At 39.7% G+C, this 21426-nt stretch overlaps 1 protein-coding gene across 1 annotated transcript in view; it reads right to left on the bottom strand.

Moving 5' to 3' along the window:
• Positions 1-310: 310 nt before the first annotated feature.
• STXBP4 (syntaxin binding protein 4) overlaps positions 311-21426 on the bottom strand; it is a 59645-nt gene continuing 38529 nt past the window's right edge. The window contains exons 21-22 of the mRNA XM_058817406.1: positions 13776-13833; positions 311-597 (exon numbers count right to left, since the gene is read on the bottom strand). Coding sequence (XP_058673389.1) covers positions 495-597; positions 13776-13833 — 161 coding nt within the window. The 3' untranslated portion in view covers positions 311-494. The remainder of the gene's footprint in view (positions 598-13775; positions 13834-21426) is intronic.

Raw genomic sequence — 21426 nt, 5'->3', positions numbered from 1 at the left:
TAAATTTCTAGTAGCAAAACTTATTTGAAGATTTTTCCCATAGAAATATGAGTTTGCAGTTAAATTATCCCCATTATTCTCACTAACTTTGGTTCAAAACCCCACCTCACTTTGCATCTCTCAGTCAACCATCAGTGGAATGGAATCTGGAATCTACCACCAGTGGTACCACCACCTTAAATCACAAGTTGCTCAGAGCTGTGAAAATTTCAGCTGACCTGGAAAATTCTGCTCCAGGTCAGGGAAATGATGGGTCAGTGGGGAAATCATGAAAAGATGGGACTGTGCCCTAAGGTGAGACCGATCCTGTGGCACCTGCATCCTTTGTAGCACACATCAACAAACCCACCTCAAAACCAGCAGAACTTCCTCCAGCTTGATGAGAAATGTCACCAGCTACTACTACATCACACTAGAAAGCAGGTAGATTAAAACCTGTGCATCTGCTCACTAAGGGACTAAAACCAGACCAACTCCTGTGTGCACAGCTGTCCTCAGCTCTTGGGGTCTCTGATGCCATCCTCCTCCTCCTCGGAGCACAGCAAGCTCAGGGCGCTCGTCACGGGGTGGATCCAGGACGTGGTCTGTGTCACGTGGCTAAAAACCAACAAGAAATGCTATCAGCAACCCCAAAGAGGCTTCCCCATCCCAAAACAAGGAATTCCAGCCGGAGTCTGGAGTTGTAACAATCATTAAGACACCTTCAAACACAGAATTGTCTTTTTCTGGCTAAAAACAAAATGTGGAGTCTGCAGAGAGCCAGAACCTGGACTGGAGGTTCCAATTCCCACTGCAATAAAGAGAAGGCTTTTGTATGAGACTCCTGACGCAGACTGGTGACATTTCTTGTTAATTATTGCCGCTGCAGACAATTAACACAGCAGGATATTACCAAGGCCATCTCACTGGTTACAGCCTGAGGGAGGCAGGGTGGTCAAGGGGAAGTTGAGCAAATGTGGAATCCCATTGTAGAAACACACTCAGCTCTTTAGAACAGGAACCCTGGAAGAGTCCAGGGCCAGGCTGGATGGGGCTGGGAGCAGTCTGGGATAGTGGAAGGTGCCCCTGTCCAGGGGGTTGGAATGAGGGGGTATTTAAGATCACTTCTACCCAAACAACTCCATGATTACTATTCTAGCATCCTTAACTAATTCCCCTTGCAGAAAGAGTAAAAACTAAAAAAAAAAAAATTATGTTTTCTACATGTCCTCTAGCCCAAATTCTGGACGTGCTCCCACAGCCTTTACACACACAATAAAAGGGCATCAGTGCTGATTTTTAAGGTTTAAACCTTACCCTTGACATGCAGGCTAAGCTGCTTTATAGTCTCTGGAAAGCTTCTGTGTGAATGGAAAGAGCCCAAGCAGGGCTCAGTGAGGACAGACACATGGACAGGTTTGGAGTCTGTGGTGAGAACACTGCACACCTTGTGAGTGGTGTGTGCATGTGAGCCATACTGTGTGTGGGCAACACACTGCCTCTTCTCCCTTCTGGAATAATGTGTTCTTGGGAAAGGAAATAGCTTCTTTTCACTTGGAAAAAAAATCTTGCTAATAAATTCACAGCTTTTATAGTAAAGTCAGCGCAAAGATTAATTTTGTAATATAAGTTCACTACAAGAACAAGCTGAAAAATATTGTAGGTATAATAAATGCCATGAAGGACAAATGGCTCTTCTCACATGTCCTAACAGTGTCCCTAAACCCCAGGTCTGCACTCACTTTCCAGGTGCATTGCTTTAATCAAATTTGAAGAACTACTCTGGATTTACCTTTTCAAGTGAGGACAGGTTTTGTCTTCCTCTCTGTGAGAACACTGCCATGAATAACTGAGTACAGGTACAGAGACAGTGAAGCAGGAATTCGAGTCAGCGTTCCACTACACTGGGTGATGGGTTTGAGGTCACACATGTTGCCATCACCATGATCAGACTATTCACACCTTTCAGCTGAGTGCACTGAGCTTAGAATCTGCTGGGTGTGATGAGGATGACAGTGTTCACCAAAAGGTAAATATAATCCTCATGTAAATCCCTGCTCTGAACAGGTGATGTGTGAATTCAGGCACTACCTCAACTGAGGCAATGCCTGAGCAAGGACCACACAAGGAAAACAAAGTGGAATACAAAGGCCATACCCTATATTCTCATACATTAAGGAAAAAAAAAAACCCAAAAATCAAACCCCAAAGCTCAAGTTATGTGCAAAACCAGTTCAGAAGTGCTCTTTTGGTGGGAGCAGGACTGGATGGACTCCATTCCTTCTTTTGTTACAAAAATATGCATTACTGGGGCTGTAGGATCAGTTTCACAGGCATTAAAACAAAAGGAAAAATTAAAAACATATTCCTACAGAAAATACACTGCAGCAGACAATGATCACTCTTAAGGACAGTAGTTCTTTCATTCTAAGAAAGCAAATGTACTTTTTTACTAGGAATAAGAGCAACTTGCCAAACATTTCCAATGTTTACCTTTAGAAAGTCAGGTGACAGCCAACATGAACATGAAAAGAGTTGTTTTACAATGTTTTATGAGAGACTTGGTAATAAAGTCTGTGCAACCAAGAACACTGTTCCCATTATTCCACAACACAGGGAAATGTATGCATTCATATTTATATTATGAATATATTTACATTTGTAAATATACTCAGAAAAATATCTTTGCTGCATATTTCTGCAATGTTTTCTATAATGTCAGGAAATGCCTTGTTTCCCAATTAAAATATTCAGTCAATAAGGCTCAGTATTGGGGATGTGCTCCAAATTGAAGTCCCAGGATGTGATTTACTGGTATAACACACAGAACTTCTTCCAATACTGCAGAATTACAGGTGCTGAATGAACTGGATTCCATCCATTCCACCTCTGCCAATGCAAGACTTATTGCCTCCAGCACTATTTTAAGTGTTTATATTGCCTGCTTTTATCAAACCATTTCTGAGCAATCCATTGCTGAATTTAAATAAGAACAAGACGATTTTAGAATATTTTTCTTTTTCCCATTTTACTTCCTCGTGTAGCGTGCCCTGACCTGCTGTGTACCTGAAGCCCTGGCTCCATTTTCTCCTGAGCATGCAGCATCAACCCTGTGCAATGGGAGGGACTGCACAGGAGTCAAGAGTTACATGGAAAGGCATCCACGGATCTCTTGACATATCCAACTAAAAATTCCTTGTCAAGTGTTTCTTCTTCAGAAGATTTTTCTCCTACACTCTCCAGGGCCAGGAGGCAAAGGACAGCATGCCCAACTTCCCGCTGCTGCTTTGAGAACTTCAGTTTGCTCTCACACAAATTAAATGCACAAAATTCTCCAGATCTTTAACAGGGCAAAACTGTGGCACTGAAATCTGGGTTACCTTTCTCTGTATTTGATGGCAGAAGATTGTTTCATCACTGGTAAGAAAGAAAAGCAGTTTTCATTCACTTTCAAGACACAGGGCCCAAGTTTTGCTCTGTTGTCAAGCTGCTGCTGGTTTGAACCCAGCCCCTTTCAACTTGCTCTAGACTTTATCCCACAGGCAATTCTCTTAAGACAGTTTGGTTTAAACCCTTTGCCAAAATCCTTCCTAGGAAAAGAGCCCTTATAAATAAACATTAAGTCCAGATACCATGTCTCACATTGTAGACAGACACACACAATACGTGCAGATTATTTAGGTAGAGAATAAATGTATAAACCCTGCTGCTGTTTATTTTTAGCTCTCCAAAAGTGCTGTGACTAAAGAGCTTTGACATAATCAGTCCCAAGAGATAATCCCAGATTTACTGGTTTGGAGAACATTCTTGTATTAGAAATACATCCTCTCTGATTTGTGTGTTAGGGCCAGCAATAAAAAGTGAGAGGGAGTCCCAATCTACCTCTAGGTTTTGTTTAACTGATGCAACTGATTTGAATATTAAAGGAGTATTTGGAAAGCCAGCATTACAAAGTTTAAATGTACAACATTTTCCATTTGCAAATGTTCCTGTTCAAAAGTCTAATTTAACATTTTCAGAGCAATTAGCAACATTTAAAGATTTTTAGGTTTTCAAACAAATCACTGCTGTCGGAGGGCAGCCAAATTTATTGCTAGAAAACAGAAACATTTGATCTGGAAATATGTCAGTAGATTAGGCTGTCTTTTTAACATTAGCAAACTGCAGGACAAATTTCAGAGCTTGGGAAAACAAAACATGAGCACAGAGGGATGTTTTGGCAAAGAAATAGTAGCGGATTATTTCAAATGCCATTATAATTACTCTCCTTATGGCTCTTCCTTCTTCACATGGAAAATTATTTCTTTTAAAACTACTATCTCAGACAATCTTTTAAGAAAAGAATAACTCAAAAATTCAGAGAAAAGCAATTGGAAAAAATATCTGCAGATTTAAAAAAAGATTTTAAGCATTATCAAGACATCTTTTTCACCTTAAATTGTGCTCTCCAGCCAGGGCCAAAATCTGGAGCCTAACAGGGAACTATGAAGTCCTGCAGACAGCACCAGTGCTGTGGGTCTCAGTGCAGGATGTTGTCCTACAAACCTAACATGCATTATTGGAAGTTGGTTTTCCCTCATTTTGATATGAGATGACATTCACAACACCTGGCTCAATGTTTCAACTGCACCAGGGTTCCTGAGATTTAAAAGGAGCCACCTTGTGCAAGATCCATTTGTCTGGGATCAGCTCAGGAGAGGAGATGCCACCTTAAGCAATTAGTCAAACTCTCCTAATGAATAGGGACCATTACTCATTAGGGACCAAAAAGGATTTAGCTGTATCTGAACTTAAAATGCCAAATTCTGGCCTCAGATGAGCCCTGTTCTTCTCTACCAAACTGAGCAGTATGGAAGATGAAAGCGAAACTCTGCTCATGTAAAACAACACAAGCCCCACGTTTTCCTCCTTAATGAGCATACCCCATAAACTAAATCCATGTAATCCATAGCAGTAATTTCACTAAACTTTTAACCTGCCTTTGCTTTTTGATTTCCCGATCTTCACTAGCCCTTTAACACACCAGAGTGCTCAGCTGAAGAATACTGATGCTTGATGAAGCTGTTCCTGATCTCTGCAAAGCCTGGTGGCCCCAGTGCTGCTGAGCCAGGGACACTGCACACCCTGGGAGCTTCACCCTTTGGTGCTTCATTGCTACTGCCATGTTCATTAAAGACTGCAGCAAACAGCACTGTGAGATGTAGATGCAATGGGTTTGAAGGGGATGTGCTCTACACTAGCCAGGAATCTGTTCCACGTGGTGCTTTGGCACCTGAACACATCTCCCCGTGGGAAGGGCTGCAGTTGCTGTGGAAGGAGGGTGTGCCATCTGCCAGAGGGCAGGGAACACCAACTCCTCACCCCCTCTTACCCACTGGCATGCAGGCCTGGGCACTGCTGGCTTGGAGGCCAAAGAGGGCCAGAACTACAGGAAAATAAAGAACAATGCCTCTGAATGAAGGTCCTGAAACTTAACCCTCCCTGCAGAGGCTCTTCCCTCCTCCCTGCCTGCTCTAGCACAGCCTCTGTGTCACTCTGTGCTGGACTCCACACAAGATTTGCTGGAATTACTGCCTTTGGCTTTTGTTTTCAGGCTTCTGATCCTGCTCCCCTTTGCTTTGCAAGGATCCTTTATCCCTTTCAAACCCACTGCCCCAAATTTCACACCTCAGAGAAGGCTCTCAGCTCTTATTCTCATGCTTCTCTAAAGCAACTCTCTTAAGCCATGATCAGAATTCCTTGGGCACATTTGGAAATGTTGTATAATTAGAAAATACATAATCAAACATAGATCCTGCACTATAGTGGAGCTGTCTCAGCTTGCAGCAGCATCTTAAGGACCTTCACATCCTGGCAGGGAAGGAGAATCACCCTTCCCATCAGAGCAGGTCACAATGGAGCAGAGTTCCAGGAGTTGCTGCTCCTGAAGGCAGTCCATGGGATCAAGGCAATAGCTGGCTCCCTCACATGGCTGTGGAGTTTAGATGAATACAGCAATATTTGGTAGACAGGATGGCCAAAATGCTGCAAGTGGTCAATTCTGTTGCCCTCAAATCTCTACCTGCTTCTAAATCACTCCATTACTCTATTAAATATAATATGGAGCTGCTGGTGCTGCACCTCATTTTAGGAATGCACTTAAACTATTTCTCAGCTTTCCAGAGCCAGTGCTTTTAACACTTTGCTGTTGTCCCTTATGAATTTAAACTTGGTATATTCATATTTTGTTTCTGCAGCTCTTGGAGGCAGCACACACCAGCCAAGGTGTCTGTCATGGCTGGAATCCCCTTTGGAAAGGCCAGGGGCTGGAAAGCAGACACTAAATGCTGTCAAGCACTGGAAAACTCTTGCTATTTTGAAGAGCAAATGCTGGGAGGATCTGCCAGGAATAACTTATTCTGAGCTGTAACTAAAGCATTTTAATTTAGCAGGTAAGCAATTAGAGCAAAATAAAACAACTGAGTGACATTGATGCAAGTATTATCTATCAATCAATCAATCAATCAATCAATCCTGAGAGCATCTAAGGATGACAGATACCAGACATGAATCCTAAAGGCAGCTTGAGAAGGGTTTTTGCATTGCATTTATCAAGATAGGATTATTTGAATGGAAACATTCATTTTTTCTTTTTCCTTTTTTTGTTAAAATTCATTTAAGCCTGTACCCTCTTACAAAAGGAACATGCAACCTCTAATAGTACCCCAGGAGATGCTGGGCAGGTCCTGGAAAATGTCAGTGACCTTAATTTTACTGGTGTAATAAGATCAAGAGCACTTGTCACCTCATGGAGCTGTGTCCTGAGGCAACATAAATGTTTCTTGTGTTTCCCTCCAAGACTGCAGATTTTGCTTGAGTATTAATTAAAGATTGAGGGATATAAAGTGAAACCCCAGAAGACAGTCTTGCTATTTATTCCTTGATTAAACCAATTAAACCCTTGTCTACTCAGAAAAATCTATGAGCCATTTCAGAGGGCAGTAATCACTAGGAAGAAGATTTATCCAGCCAAACAGTGTGTGCTGCATCATTAAAAACTGTCAACAATAAACAAATTGCCTGAACTAAAATAAAATCACTAACAACAGCAGGATCTGAGCCAAGGCTGAATCAGAACTAAGGTTTGAGAGACATCCCAGGCACTTCTCAGCTTGACAGTACCACCTGAAATCTGTCTCCCTCAGAGAATCTCTCCGAATCTCCCTGAATCTCTGAATCTCCCTGAATCTCTCTGAATCTCCCTGAATCTACCTGAATCTCTGAATCTACCTGAATCTACCTGAATCTACCTGAATCTCTGAATCTCCCTGAATCTACCTGAATCTACCTGAATCTACTGAATCTACCTGAATCTACCTGAATCTCTGAATCTACCTGAATCTACCTGAATCTACCTGAATCTCTGAATCTACCTGAATCTCTCTGAATCTCCCTGAATCTACCTGAATCTCTGAATCTACCTGAATCTACCTGAATCTCTGAATCTCTCTGAATCTCTGAATCTCCCTGAATCTCCCTGAATCTCTGAATCCACCTGAATCTCTGAATCTACCTGAATCTACCTGAATCTCTGAATCTCCCTGAATCTCCCTGAATCTCTGAATCTCCCTGAATCTCTGAATCTACCTGAATCTCTCTGAATCTCCCTGAATCTCTGAATCTACCTGAATCTCCCTGAATCTCCCTGAATCTCTGAATCTCCCTGAATCTCTCTGAGTCTACCTGAATCTCCCTGAATCTCTCCCCTCAGCCAATGCTGCTCCTCTGGCAGTGCTGGCTCAATGTGTGCAGTTACTCACAGTCCTGTCTCGAAGTGAGCTGCACTAGAATCCCAGGGCTGTGTACTTGCAAATGCAGCAGAGCACGTTCAAGGCTTTTGTTTAAACTCCTTGTGCACTAAACTGACATGAACCTGGAGCAGTGACTTTGCTCCAGATCAAGCACATCCTAAAAAACCTTGCTGTGTGCTTTGATCTGCTTCTGACGGCCCTCCCAAAACCCAGGGAGCAAAAGAATTTCACTTTCTTGTGTTTTCTCACAAAAGAAATTTTAACAGATGCCTTCTGTGACAGGCCAGAAGCTGAGAGAATGTTTCTCCATTTTGGTTCTTGATATTAAAAAACAAACAACCTCCCAGGAAAAAAAAAGATTGCCCAACCAAAAGCAGCTTAAGGTCTTAACATTCTTGTATTACAAGCTCATGTTATCATAAAATCCAATGCCAAGTTTCCTAGTTCTACATCTGAGATTATTTTACTTACAGTCATGCAAAATGATTTCAGTGAGAATCAGAGAAACTGAATTCCAAAAATCTAAGAGAAACATGTCAGGACTAGCCAGAATCACACAGCTTCTGCAGAAGGAGTGTGAGCTGATGCTGAGCTGATGGATGGACACAGCTCTGGGCTCTATTTAAATATTTGCCACTTCTTGTGACTATATAACTATTCTTTATTTTCATTCAGGAGAATTTGAGGATGACAGGTAAAAGGAATTGTTTTCAAAAACAACCTCTTTTTTAATGAAATGTAAAATTGGAAAAGTCCAAATTTTAAGAGATGCAAAGTAACTGCAGCTTTCTTTGAACTTGGTGGAACCAGCACTGCATGCCTCAAATTACCCATCCCTACCCACAAAACATCAGAGTTAAGATGGGGACACCTACAATGATGACTTGATAACTGCTAATTTTGGTGCAAGTAACTTGCCTACTGCTTTACAAGGAGCTGGGAACAGAGCTGGCACTGGATTCAGTCCAGGGGAATTTCAATTCCATGCTGAAATCAGTATGGCAGATCATGAGTTTTCTTAGTTTGCTACTCTGAACTGACTGAAAACTAAGTGGAACACGGAGAAATTTACTTCTACATAAGGTCTGCTATGATTTGAACTTAACTGATTTCTTCTAGCAAGAGCCACAACCCTTGCTAGAGATAACCTGCAGATAACCAGGATATTGTAATACACCAGAGTATTCAGGAATGAATTCAGAAATTAACACACCTCAGTGTGTTGGGATTTGCATCCTTCATTTATAAAACAGTAGAAATGTGCAGAGAACATTTAGGAAAAGAACAAATTTATATTTTCAAGTTACCATGCAGTAAGTAAAATCAATTGTGATTTATTTCCTTTTATGATGACACCTTTAACTCTAATGCTGCAAACCATCAATGTTTATACTACAGAAGTTCTTCATCTATCACACATGCTCTGCTATTCTTAGCTCAGCTAAAATGATAAACAGTTTCTATGAATGCCCAGTTTTCAGTAAAGTGAATGGTGTCTCTTTCCCAAGCAAGACCAAACAAAATAAAATTTTATAGTATCTAAATACAATGTCTGCTTTCCAAGTAGAAACCTGATTTGTTAGGCATGATTTTAAAATCCACTGAACACATAATGTGTGGTTTTTCTTAATCTGTATTTTCTAACTATTGACTTTAGGCTTCTACTTAACCTGGAGCAAATTCTCCATCTTCCAGTGGAGCACCTGAAGTACACAATGCCTCCATGGGAAACTTCTGATTTTTAGATAAATTGCTGAATGATAACCCTAAACAAAGCATTACTGTTTCCCCTTTGTTGTAAGACAGAAAACATCACAGGCCCTAATACATCTAAGGGGAAAGATCCTAAAAGTTTTAAAATACTTGAACTTCTACTTGTCTTTTGTGAAAATTTAAGATGAGCATTCTTGAGGAAAATAGCTGCTAATGTAGAATATTTGAAATCTAGTCCTATTAAAATGCTAGAGAAACAGTGTTTACAGGGGCCAAATTCACAGCTGGTCCTTACAAACCACATACATATGCAAGGAGTGGGTGGGAGTAGGAGGGAGCATAGCAAGGGCCTGCCTAATTTTAGGTGCCAGCCTTATGATACAGAGCTGCCATATGTTAAAGGTGAACACAGTGGGAGGATGGAAGAGATTAACTAGAATGGGTTTTCTGGGGAAAAATGAGTGTGTCCCAGCTATGGGGTTTTATGCTGTTCTTGTGTGATTTTAGACTATCAGGATGAAACCATTAATTAGCATTATGGTGCCTCCCTGGGAGGGCAGTTCTGCACAGACTCCTTCTCCTGTTTGAAAATCAAACCTAGAAATTCCTAATTCACAAAATCAGTTCAGTGGCAGAATGAATAGACACTGTTAGCACCACAGGATTTTAGTGCTGGAGCATACAGCAAAAGTGAGATTTTGTTACAACACTTTGTAAACTCATTTAACACCTGAACTAAGTCTGGGCAAAACCAGCCACACGAAAACTTCAAAAAGTGAATAAGATGGCGTTTCCCCTCTTTACAAAACTTTTCCCATCCTAATGCCTCCCAGCTGACTCTAAGTGCTCTCACACTCATCTGGGTGTAGGTGATACTTTATGAGGGCTCATCGGCCCCTTTGTGTTTCTGGGACTTACAGATGAAATGTCTGTTTGGGACAGAAATGTCTATTGGAAAATCAGTAACATAAAAAATGCCTTCATCAATCACCTCATAGTAAAATTAATTAATGAACCTTTTTACCTTACTTTGTGGGGTCTTTTCAATGCACTGATCCTCCAAGTTCAACACAGAATGGAAAAATGGGGGAGGATCCAGAGGAGAGTGACCAAGGTGATGAGAGGGTCAGAGAACTTGGCACATGAAGAAATGCTGAAGGAACTGGTGTGTTCAGCCCACTCTTCTCACAAAGATGTTGGGCACAGACAGGAAGCAAGGAGCACAAGTTGCTTCAAGGGAAATTTTGTCCAGGTCAACAAAATATTCTTCACTGTGAGAACAACTAAACGTTGGAATGGGATACCCAGCCAGTATAAAAAGGATTGAGATTCCAAGTGTAAATTGGTGAGGAAACAGGCACCAGTGCCTTGTTTCTCTTGATGGGGCACGAATCTGGTGCCATGTGTGAATGACAGGTGGTATTGCTACGTAAAAACACAACAGTGCTTCTCCTCTCTGTTACTTTAAAGTAAAACAAGTTGTCTTAAAACATATCTGGGCCCAAATTCCACCTTTACTGCCTGGAAGGAGGGAAGTTACATTTGCAGTGAAGCTGATCCCTATCTACTGTTGGAATTTTTGTCCTTTGGTAACTGTTAATTTATTTCATTTTAGTAAGACACTTGAACTAGCATTTTTCCTAGTGCACACTGAGCTTTAACTCAGAGAGGCTTCAATTCCAGTTTGCTATTCCATGGTAAAGCTGTAAAAATGAGCTTAATTGCCCAGCCCAGGCTCAGGTCAGTTTTAGAAGTCTAAAGGGTGGTTTCTCACACTTGCAGCACTGCCTAGTCCTGACAATCTGTTGATTGAAAATAATTTACTGAAGCTGAAATGATTTGCTGGATAAAAGTGGTGATTTCAAAAGTTTTCCTGAAGTCAGGATTCATGGACAAGATTCAGCTTTCCCTGGTGGGTACAGGGAGCTGCTCAGCCCGATGTAAATGTTTTATTCATGTCAATTATTCACATAAGTGGGTTTCACTTTAGTGTGTAACACAAGCCAGCTGGTTTGCTTCTTTTAAACTCTGATTTCTCATGCACCTCATATTGCTACACCCCTTCAGAGATATTTATGGAAATTTTACAGCAAGCTGTCTCAAGCTTATGTGCTATTAAGATTCCTTTCTGGGGTGTTTACTGCATTAGATTTATAATGTATAGATTTATGGACTCAGCTACTTGATGGCCCAATAAAGCATGTTGGAACTGAAGGCAACTGCTAATTAAAATAATATTTGATTGTATATTTGTATACAGGAAGTGGGCTAAGTGTTGAAATACTCTTAAGCCCCTCATAGCCTTGACTGGGCTAAAAATGAATGAAAGGATTCTAAAGTAGAATAAAAGGATTGACATAAAGAGAACAAGAAGGTTACAGCATTAGTACCAGGGCTGTGAAGTATCAACTATTCTGATAATCCCCATTTAAACAATTAAGATTAAATCCTACTGGAAAGGATCAGCTGATAAAATGTCCCCTCAAGCTAAGTTCCTTCTAGAAAAAGGATCTTTTCAGTGTTGGTTTTCACCCTGAAACCTCCACCATTTGGTGTTAGAAACAAGGGACTGTGCAAGCCGTGCTCCTTGCTCCAAACAGTTGACAGCTGATTTCATATACATTACACAGTGCAGTAAGAGGTATGGATTGCCAGGCATGCAAACAGCCTGGCTTACACTCTGCAAAGGCATTTGGAAACAGTGATGAAAGCAAAACAAGGAAACAGTTAAAAATAATATTAATTACCATGATGTGTTATTGAAATGCTCAGTTAATTCCATTCTAATGAGCTGCTTTGAGAACTCTAACACTACTTCAGTGTGGTGACTCCACTCAGGAGAAGTTTTTAGCCAGTGGTCATGAAGGGTGATTCCACACCCTTCTCTGCCATTAAATGGATAAATTTTCCTTGCCTTTCTTCCTCACAAAGACTGACAGGCAGAATCTTTTAGGACAGATTACAGAAGGTAACGGCAATGGAAAACCTGGGCACTGTCACCAGAAGCAAATGAAGAGAGTCACTAACAGTGAGATCTACAAAAATTCCTGAAAAAGCTTTTTCATGTGACCTCCCAACTTCCAATCTGTAGCTGCAGCAAGGATAAAATAAGATGCAAACATCTGATGCTTTCTGCAAATTAGGCCTGCACCACCTAGAGTAGCTGAGATTCTGCTGCTGCTAATAAGCATCTGCTTGTCACATCTGTAATGGTTCAGCATCCAAGTGAGCTCAGAAAGACCTGTCTGCACACATCCAGCAAATCCAGCTTTCTGCTGAGCCACTGAGATACATAACCATGACAAACACAGGAAAAAACAAACAAACAAAAAATCCCAGGGGGAATGCTTCAAGAATGTGTCATTTCTTCTGTTCTGATTCTAAATTTTATTTGCTTTTATTGATAATACCATCTTCAAGCTCAGTTTCCAGTCACACAGACACAAACCCATAGCATTACCCAGAAAAGAGTCCAGCATCCACCTCAACTTCCCAGCTGTCCTCTCATGGCTCTCTGCATGAACAGAGAGCCCAAGGGAACAGTGCTCTATTTTAATAGTTGCTCCTGCATTTATTTCCATTGCTATGAAATTGGCTTTTAATTCACTTTCATTTCCTAAGCTATTTTTCTACTTTTTGGTTTTTTTTTTTTTTTGTATAAATCTCATGTAGTAACCTACATCTGTCTGAAAATAAAAGGCAGCCTTTGATTAGAGCTGGAATGCAGGATCATATACAGTGTGTTTGGAAACCTCTGCAGAAAAAAACATGTCTGCTTTAATACATCTCGCTCGAGGCAGCACGGGGTGAGGCAAGGACAACTGAACACTGTGCTTGAAAAAAAAGGAAAAAAACCCCGCTTTTCTTTGCCAGTTAATGCATCAAGTTCAGTGTTATTTACGTGACTTTTGAAAGAGTTTGGGATAAAATAATTTATTTGCTGCCCTTCCTCTCTTTTAGGAGACTGCAGAACTGTGTTTCCACCTGCAAAACTGTGTTTCTGGCACCTATAAGAATTAAATACCGTGGAAATTTCAGCAGCTAGAATAATTTACTATTACCTAGATCATTATATATATGGAATGGAGGTGAATTATATTTTTCACCATTTCCTTCAGTCTTTAAGAGGAATAATTATTAAAAAAACCCTATCATATAAATTAATCTTCACTATATTCTAGAAAAAACATCATACAGTGCAATAAATGTTTCCATTAATTCCAGGACTGAAAATATGTTTAGTTTGATGTGCTTCTATTTCAACTCTGACCCGTTTTCCCCAGAACTACTCACTTGATAAAATATTTGATTCCATCAGCTGTATAAGCTTCTTCCCATCCATAAGGCAGACCTAAGAGGAGATAAAGAAATAAGAAGTCTCTCAAAACTCAAGTGAAACAGAGAACATAGTTTTGAGATACTGTAAGTTATGTTTGTCATTTCAAATATAAAAAGTTTATAAATCAATTCCTATTTTTGTAACAGATAATAATATAAACAATACCGTTTAACAAATACTTGCTGTGCCACAAAGCTACTAGCTTTGATGATTTGATTTATTAACAGATGATATTTTTGATAAGTGTCATTTGATGATACTCCTATTACTAGAATGATGAGTAATACTTCTAGTAGGGTACTATTCTATATTCCTTTAAAAATTAAATTGTCCTAGCAAATCTTTATGTTTTTAATAACTATTTGTTCAGAACTAACTCTTTGTAAGGTCTGAAAAGTGCTGGAGGAAGAAGCATCAGTCCCTGTGTCAAAATGCTCCTGCTTTTGTGATACTGTACTGTAAAGTACATAATGGCAAGTGCAAGGTCCTGAAAAACTGGGCTTTTTGAGACTAGAAATATATATAAAATTTAAATGTGCAAGATAAATTGTTCTTGAATTGTTTTGCCTGAAACTCATCTCGAAATGTTAGTGTTTTAGGAGTTAAACTATTTTTGTTCAAGTCCCAGTGTATCTCAAAGACCAGCTCATTAGAACCATCTGTGAGCCTGCTTTTGGTTTAAAACTTCTATTGGAAAATGTGCTGGACTGCACGCACCATCTGAGCTTTGAAAGCTGCCTCCTCCCAAGGACTGCCCTAAGTGCACATGTTTATTTTTTTAAATTTCTTTTTTAAAAGGCTGACTTTCTTCTGTTGTCACACCTTTCTCCCTAGTGTGGTTCTTCTCAAAAGTCTGGAGAGGGCTAACTTCAGTTCTCCGGTATGAACAGAGCTCATTACAGCCACTGAATGAGGATTGGGCACCCTGGAGCTGCTGCAAACCTCCTGGGAAGGAATTACACCTGTAGGCACCCAGTGAGGAGCAACAAGGAACCAGAACTCCAGAACTTGAGAACTGGGAACTAGAACAGCACTGTGATCAGCCAGTACAGCTTGGAGAAGAAAAAACCCATTGGATTAAATTTTTTTATTTTTTTCTATCAGTTTTACCCCCATTAGTCACTTATATCAAGCTTTTTCCCATTTTCAGTTGAGAACAGATCTATACAATCTGTTCCTCAAAACACACTACCCACTGCCTTTCAAAGAGAACAATCCACAGCCACTTCCCTTTAAACACAAAGCAGCTGCTGTGTAGCAGCTCTCGGGCTCTGACTCCATTATGAAGGGAGGAAGAAAAGGATTTTAAACTATAAATATGCCAGACATGCTCACTGGTTCTTCCTTCCTCTCCCATGAAAGATGGGACCTTTATCCAGCATGGGTATTTTCTGATTATTTAAATGGCTATGGGATTCATCCCTCAATTGCTTCCATCTGCCCTGGCCTTTCCTTTTTCCTGCATGAAGCATGCATGTCCAAATAAATGACAAGAGATTTGCTCAGTTATGAGTGAAAGCCCAGGATCTGCTCTGTGCTCACACAGATCCCCTACATCACCTGTTTCATTTATCAGTGATAATTGCACTTTTTTCCACTGGTGATTTGATTAAAATTATGGCCTTTTTTCCTCTTCTAACTGAAGAACTGTACATAGGTAGCAATAAATGTTCTGTACTCTTCCCTTACACACTGAACACTTTGCTTTTCAAATTCACTGAATACATTTGTCACCTAGAAATGGAACTCTGGAAATATCTCCAATGCTTTATTTGCCTTTTTGACTTTGTATGCATTAGATTGTGTATCCTATCCATTCTTTGTATGCTTCCACACTCCACCTACATCTATAGGTTTTTTAATGCTTTTATTTTCCAAATTTTTTACTTGCTCTCCACTAGGTTTTTAGTGCTGTTCTCTTTATTACTTTCCTTCCCTTTCAGATTTGTACTTCTACTTCTTGTATTTCCCCTGGTAGCTAGGAAGCTCTCATGTTTTGCATCGAATTTCCCCAGACATCATCTCCACTTCCTCCAAGCTCACTGTCTCCATGAATCATTCATAAGTTGTTCTATTTCCTCCTGCTTTATTTTTTCACACCCTCCAGGGTCAAATTTGTTGCTTGTCCCAGGACTTGCTTTGAAAGGCTGCTAAGCTCTCACCTGGAGTAAATGGGAGGTAAAGGAGCAGAAAAAGTCAGAAAAACAGTCTGAAATATACAGGATTTAGCCTACATAAACTCCAGCAATCTCAGATTTCCTGCATATTTATAATCTCTAGTGTGAACTGCTACAGTCTCCTTGATGAATCTTCATAAATAATATATTTGGCTTCAGTTGTCTGCATAGATCATCTTAAGAAATCACAGATTTACAGTATTTAAAAACTAGTTCATTTCAGCAGAAAACAGAGGGCTTCTTGCTATTCAAATACTTGTGACTATTTACCTTCTGCAAGGTAAAGAAAAGGTAAAACTGCAAAAGCAATTGTGCACGCAAAAGGAAGAGCAGTCTCCTGAGAGAGAGCGCTTTAGTCAAAACACAAAATAACCTACCAGCACTTTGTTCTGAGTATGTGCATTTAATCAGGGTTAATGCCAAAGAAATGTCTGTAATTCTCTGTGACAAACACAACCGAAGAACCAGCTGCTGCTGTTTGTGCCCCAGCAGTCCCCAGCACAGACCCCAGGATCCCTGGGGACTGCTCCTCCTTCCCTGAGCTGCCAGCTGGGATAACCACTGGGTGGATAACCACTGCTCTGCAGTTGGATAAAGCTGAGGGGAAATGAAGCCCTCGGGCAAACAGAACCTTCCTGATCCCTGACAAGTGTGGAACTCATCGATCTTCGTCACCTCTTTGGCCTAACAGGACAAAACCTGCACCAGCACTGACACTGTGGGTCCCAGAAAAAACAGAGATGAGCATCAGCCCCAATTATGAACCTGTAGGAAGTGACAGACATGGAAGACTTTGCCTCCAGCTCCCAAGAGAGAATGTGTGTGCTCTCCCTCAATAACACCACGCATGGCATGACCCCTCATGTCTCTAAAGGAAAAAGGGGGAAATACAGGTATTGGGGGAAAAGCCTCATTTTCCTGGGAAGTTATCAAACCTAGAAACTGCAATAATGTGGTTGGGTGATTTTCCCCCCCACCATCAAATAAACTAGTTAAAAATTATTAAAGCAAAAGATATGTGGAGATCAGCAGATGAAAGTACTAAAGCAGATACAACAGCAGAACATTCAGTTGACCCAACCACTGCAATCCTGACATCAAAATTCTGCAGTCCATAAACGCTCTATTTTGCTTAATTTTTGACAAAATTACTCAAAGGAAATTAGATATTTAGAGCCTATAGTAAGAATCTCTAAAATGAATGCACTGTGCACTAGGATTCTCTCTAGATTTGCCCTACTTAGATGCTTCTAGATAAGCATGTCTTTAAGCGCTTTCTTTTGACCTTGGGGCCAGAGTTTAAAACCCTCCTCCCATCACAGCAGACACCAAACAGCACTGATGGACCTGGAAGGAGTGCTCAGGGACAGCTGCCTCCCAGGGGTGCCAATCCCACCCTAAGTGCTCTTACTGTGAAACACAAACTGATTTCCAGCATTGTTCACACCTCTGCTATCCACCATTAAAAGGGTCTCTGCCTGTGATTCCCTTCCTGTTATGGGTAAACAGTCAGCATCTGGAATATTAAGTTTAATATTAAAGTTTAAGGGATGTAGTATCTACCTGCAATGCTAAAGCCACATTGTACACATATTCTGTATCACAATGAACCATTCTTTGATAAAGAACAGAAACAAGGATGTCTTTGTTACATATCCTTTTATGACTTTTTCAGTTGTACATGTCTTTTTTACATACTAGATTATGGGCCAGCTCATACCCTTTATTCATCTCCTGATAATTTATTTGTATTTAGTATCAAGTCTCAAAAATTATGGTTTTTTTTAAGAAACAGGAATTACCTGCTAAAAGGGTTTCTGATACAGAAGATTTGCTAAAGGACATTAAAACCAGTTTTCTCTGTCACTTGATAAATGTGGTTCTGAATTCTGATCTCTTTTCAATAGCCATCAATTTCAGCTCTTACCAACATTTAAACCTTCCTCCAGTGGGTTCAATAATAAAGGAAAAGGTGTTAATTAAGATCCCCAGTGCCTTTGGCTCTTCTCTTCTGAGGTATTTAAGCAATGCAAAGGGGATGGAAAGATGAAGGTCTGATTTGTTGGCTCTAACTTGCCTGGTTTTAGTTGGCTAAGTGCTACTGGAATATGGGAATATCCCAGAGAGGTATCATGGTGTGAGACTAGCAGAAGAACTCCTCTCTGTGACTTATGGAATTTGACACAACTAAAGCAAAAATCAGCAGAAAAATATCCACCCTTGTTCATCCAGAGTGTTCAGAAGGGTGCAGGCACAAAATGGAATTGTATTTTTTGAGGCTATCAATAATATAAGCTGTTTTTAATCGGTAATATTCCTGCTTTTTTGTGAATTAAATAATGAACAGTCAGGTTCAGGAAAACAGCTTTCAGCAGTGAATATGCACTTCCTGGCTTTTGCTTGTGTGTCACTTTAGATCATTTCAAGTGCTCTTCCCAAAACCAAATATGTTTCCTTTCATAAATAATACTCTGCTGAGGGGACATTCCATTCCTTTTTTTCACATATCAAATTCCATTAAAAAAAAATTGTTTTTTTCTTTTGTTTTTGGTCACTTAATAAAACAAAGATGACTCAGTAGTCTTCTAGTAGAGACATCTGGGAAATAGTAGCAACTGAAACTTCTGCTGATTTGGACTATGGTTGGCAGATTGGCTTGTGTCCCCTCAGTTCCTAGAAACCAGGCTTCAGGAACAGTTTTTGTCTTACTTTGGACATTCAGGGCATGGTGAAAGATGAGCTTGTGTTTTTCCACTACTTATTAATCATAACATATTGACCCATCTATGTTGGCAAACTCATTAATCTTGGATTAAAACAATTACAACTTAAAATTTAGGAGGGGTTATTAAATAGCTTGTGTTTCATGCTGAAGGATTATATGAACAACTTTTAGATCTTTTTGGTAATTCTGAAATGACAAACTGTTATAAATGTCTTTCTTCTATTCTAATACTTGTCTGTGAAAAGCTTGGTACAGTTAATTAGAAACAGTTTGAACACAAAAGCAATTGCAATTTATGAACAATGACCAGTCAACCGACTAAAATTTAGGGAAACAAGAATGACCTCAAACAGCACATGTGGTCAGACATTACTACAGACATTTTCCTCTCCTACCTAACAAGGAAATCCAAAGTCACAACAAACTCTGCACAATTTGAAGTTCTGCAGAAATAAGTGAGTGCTACAGTCACCTAAGCAATGAGGTTTGTGCTGCGTCTTTAAGAAGGATAAAGAATTATCTTTAAAATTGTACCTTTTCAGAAGCTGAGTGTTGGAAATACAACAGAAAAAAAAAACCCAAAGTACATATTTTTCAGAGAAACTAATTATCTACTTTCACAAAACTCTTAGGTGCTTAACAAGATAAGAAGCAAACAGAGGAAGCGATGCTCATTTTAATCTGTGCAGGAGGTTAGTAGTAGTCAAAATTATACAAAATAATTACCTCTTGGAAAAAAAGTAATTCTTTAGCAACTTGGATCAAAAAGCCAAGCTTATTTCAATATGCTTCTAATCAACTGGCTTCCAAAGTCTTTCCACATCACACATTTGATGGTCAGATGTTCAAAAATGGATTTTGAGGAGGCCAAGATACCATGAAGCTGCTTGTCCCTCAATATTGTAACATTTCAGTAATGGGTGCAATACATTTGTTAATGCATTAGCTCAGGAGAGCATAAACCTTCAAAAGTGAGGGATAGTGGAAGCTGGGAGGGATTTCAGAGCAGCTTCTTCTGACCAAACAAACACTGGATTTTGTATAATCCATTGGCTCTTAGTATTTGCTTTTAAAAATGCATTTAACATAATGATTATTTGATGCTGATTTTTGTAATTTTCACCTACACTGCTTCTTTCTAAAATGCTACTGGCTATCCAGTGAAAATACAAAAGGATGCAGTGATCAACGACTCCAAATTATTTGGCAGACTGTGCTCAAGAATCTGTTGATAAGGTGGAGACGATACAGAAAAATCAGAAAACTGCAGAATGCAGAAATCCACCTATTTCACAGAAAAGGCTGCAAAGAAAAAGAAATCTGTTCCATGTCCTCCAGTGGCTTCCATCTGTTTTGTTTGCCAAGTTAAAGATGTTTTGTTTTATTTTAGTGTTAAAGGCTTCTACAGCCAAGTCTCAATTAGTGACACAGTGAGAGAAATGCAGTGCCGAGGATCACAGGGCTGGTACTGCTCCCTGCTAAGGTTGAAAAATGGTAAACACATGTTCCTCATTACATTTTTCTCAGCCCCTTCCAGTTTTTTTTTTTTTTTTAATATTCCTTTCTATGAATTAATTGCAAGCTTTTCTTTGCAGTTTCCCACTACTGACTGTTAACATGATGCTGTCCACTTGGGATGAGTCAAGAATGCATTATTGCTTCCATTCTGACTGAGCACACTGCAAGTTACAAAGTAATTTCTGAGGAATATTTGCATAAATTAAATTGAAATTAATTTTGTTTATACCTATGAATCTTGAACTGCTGAAGAGAACACAGGGAACACATAATTAATTCTTAAATTAGGGAAACAGTCCTGCACTGGGGAATTTCACACCAATGCCATATAGGCTAAAAGAAGTTAAATTCATGGCATTACTCTCTGGGGAACATTCTTGTTCTGAATTGGTACAAGCCACTTTCAGATTATTAAAAAGAACCTGGAATAACCCATTCTTATTGCAGAAATTTAAGGCTCTGCACACAGGGCATTCACCACCAGAACCAGGTAATTAGGAATAGCCTGGAATACTTCACTGTATGTCCCAAGAAATCATTTCTTTTCCCCAGTTTCCTTCTTTTCGTGCTCCCTTGATTCCTCTGTTCTGGAATTCACCCATCTCCTTCCCTCACTGGATCAAGTTCTCTTGTCAGCATCCATTGTGCTTTCCACCCCCTTCCATCACTGTCAGCTGCCACTGCTCACTGACGCATGTGATCGTTAAATGCAAGTTTAATTAGAAAGCATTCATTGGTAACAAATTAAAATGACTGCCTAAAATTGGAATGGAGCAGAAATTGTCTGAGATTTAAAAAGCAATAGTATTACATGATATGCCTTTCTTGCTAAGTAATATCTCACTTTTTTTGCACTGATGATGAAATTAAACTGCAGAAGGGGTTGGCATAAACCACCTACAATAGAGAGACAGAACCACTCTCTGCTCAGCTCATCTCACAGCAAGGACTGACCACAGTAATATTTTTTCCTTTTGAAGCAAGAATTGTAAGAATATATCAACTCAAGACATCCTTTTAGCCTGATATAAAAAAGCCTTTAGCTACACATGGGTAAAAGAAAGGTTTTTAGAAATAATTTTAAACAATTTAGAAATAATGTTAAAAGTTCTTAAAATCTAAGATGGATCTCCTTTCTTGTTATAAATCCGAAGGGGGGAAAAAATCACAAAGTGCCTCCATTTA

Source organism: Ammospiza caudacuta, chromosome 19 (genome assembly GCF_027887145.1).
Source record: "Ammospiza caudacuta isolate bAmmCau1 chromosome 19, bAmmCau1.pri, whole genome shotgun sequence".
Lineage (NCBI taxonomy): Eukaryota > Metazoa > Chordata > Aves > Passeriformes > Passerellidae > Ammospiza > Ammospiza caudacuta.
This window is presented reverse-complemented; position numbering and strand designations above follow the sequence as displayed.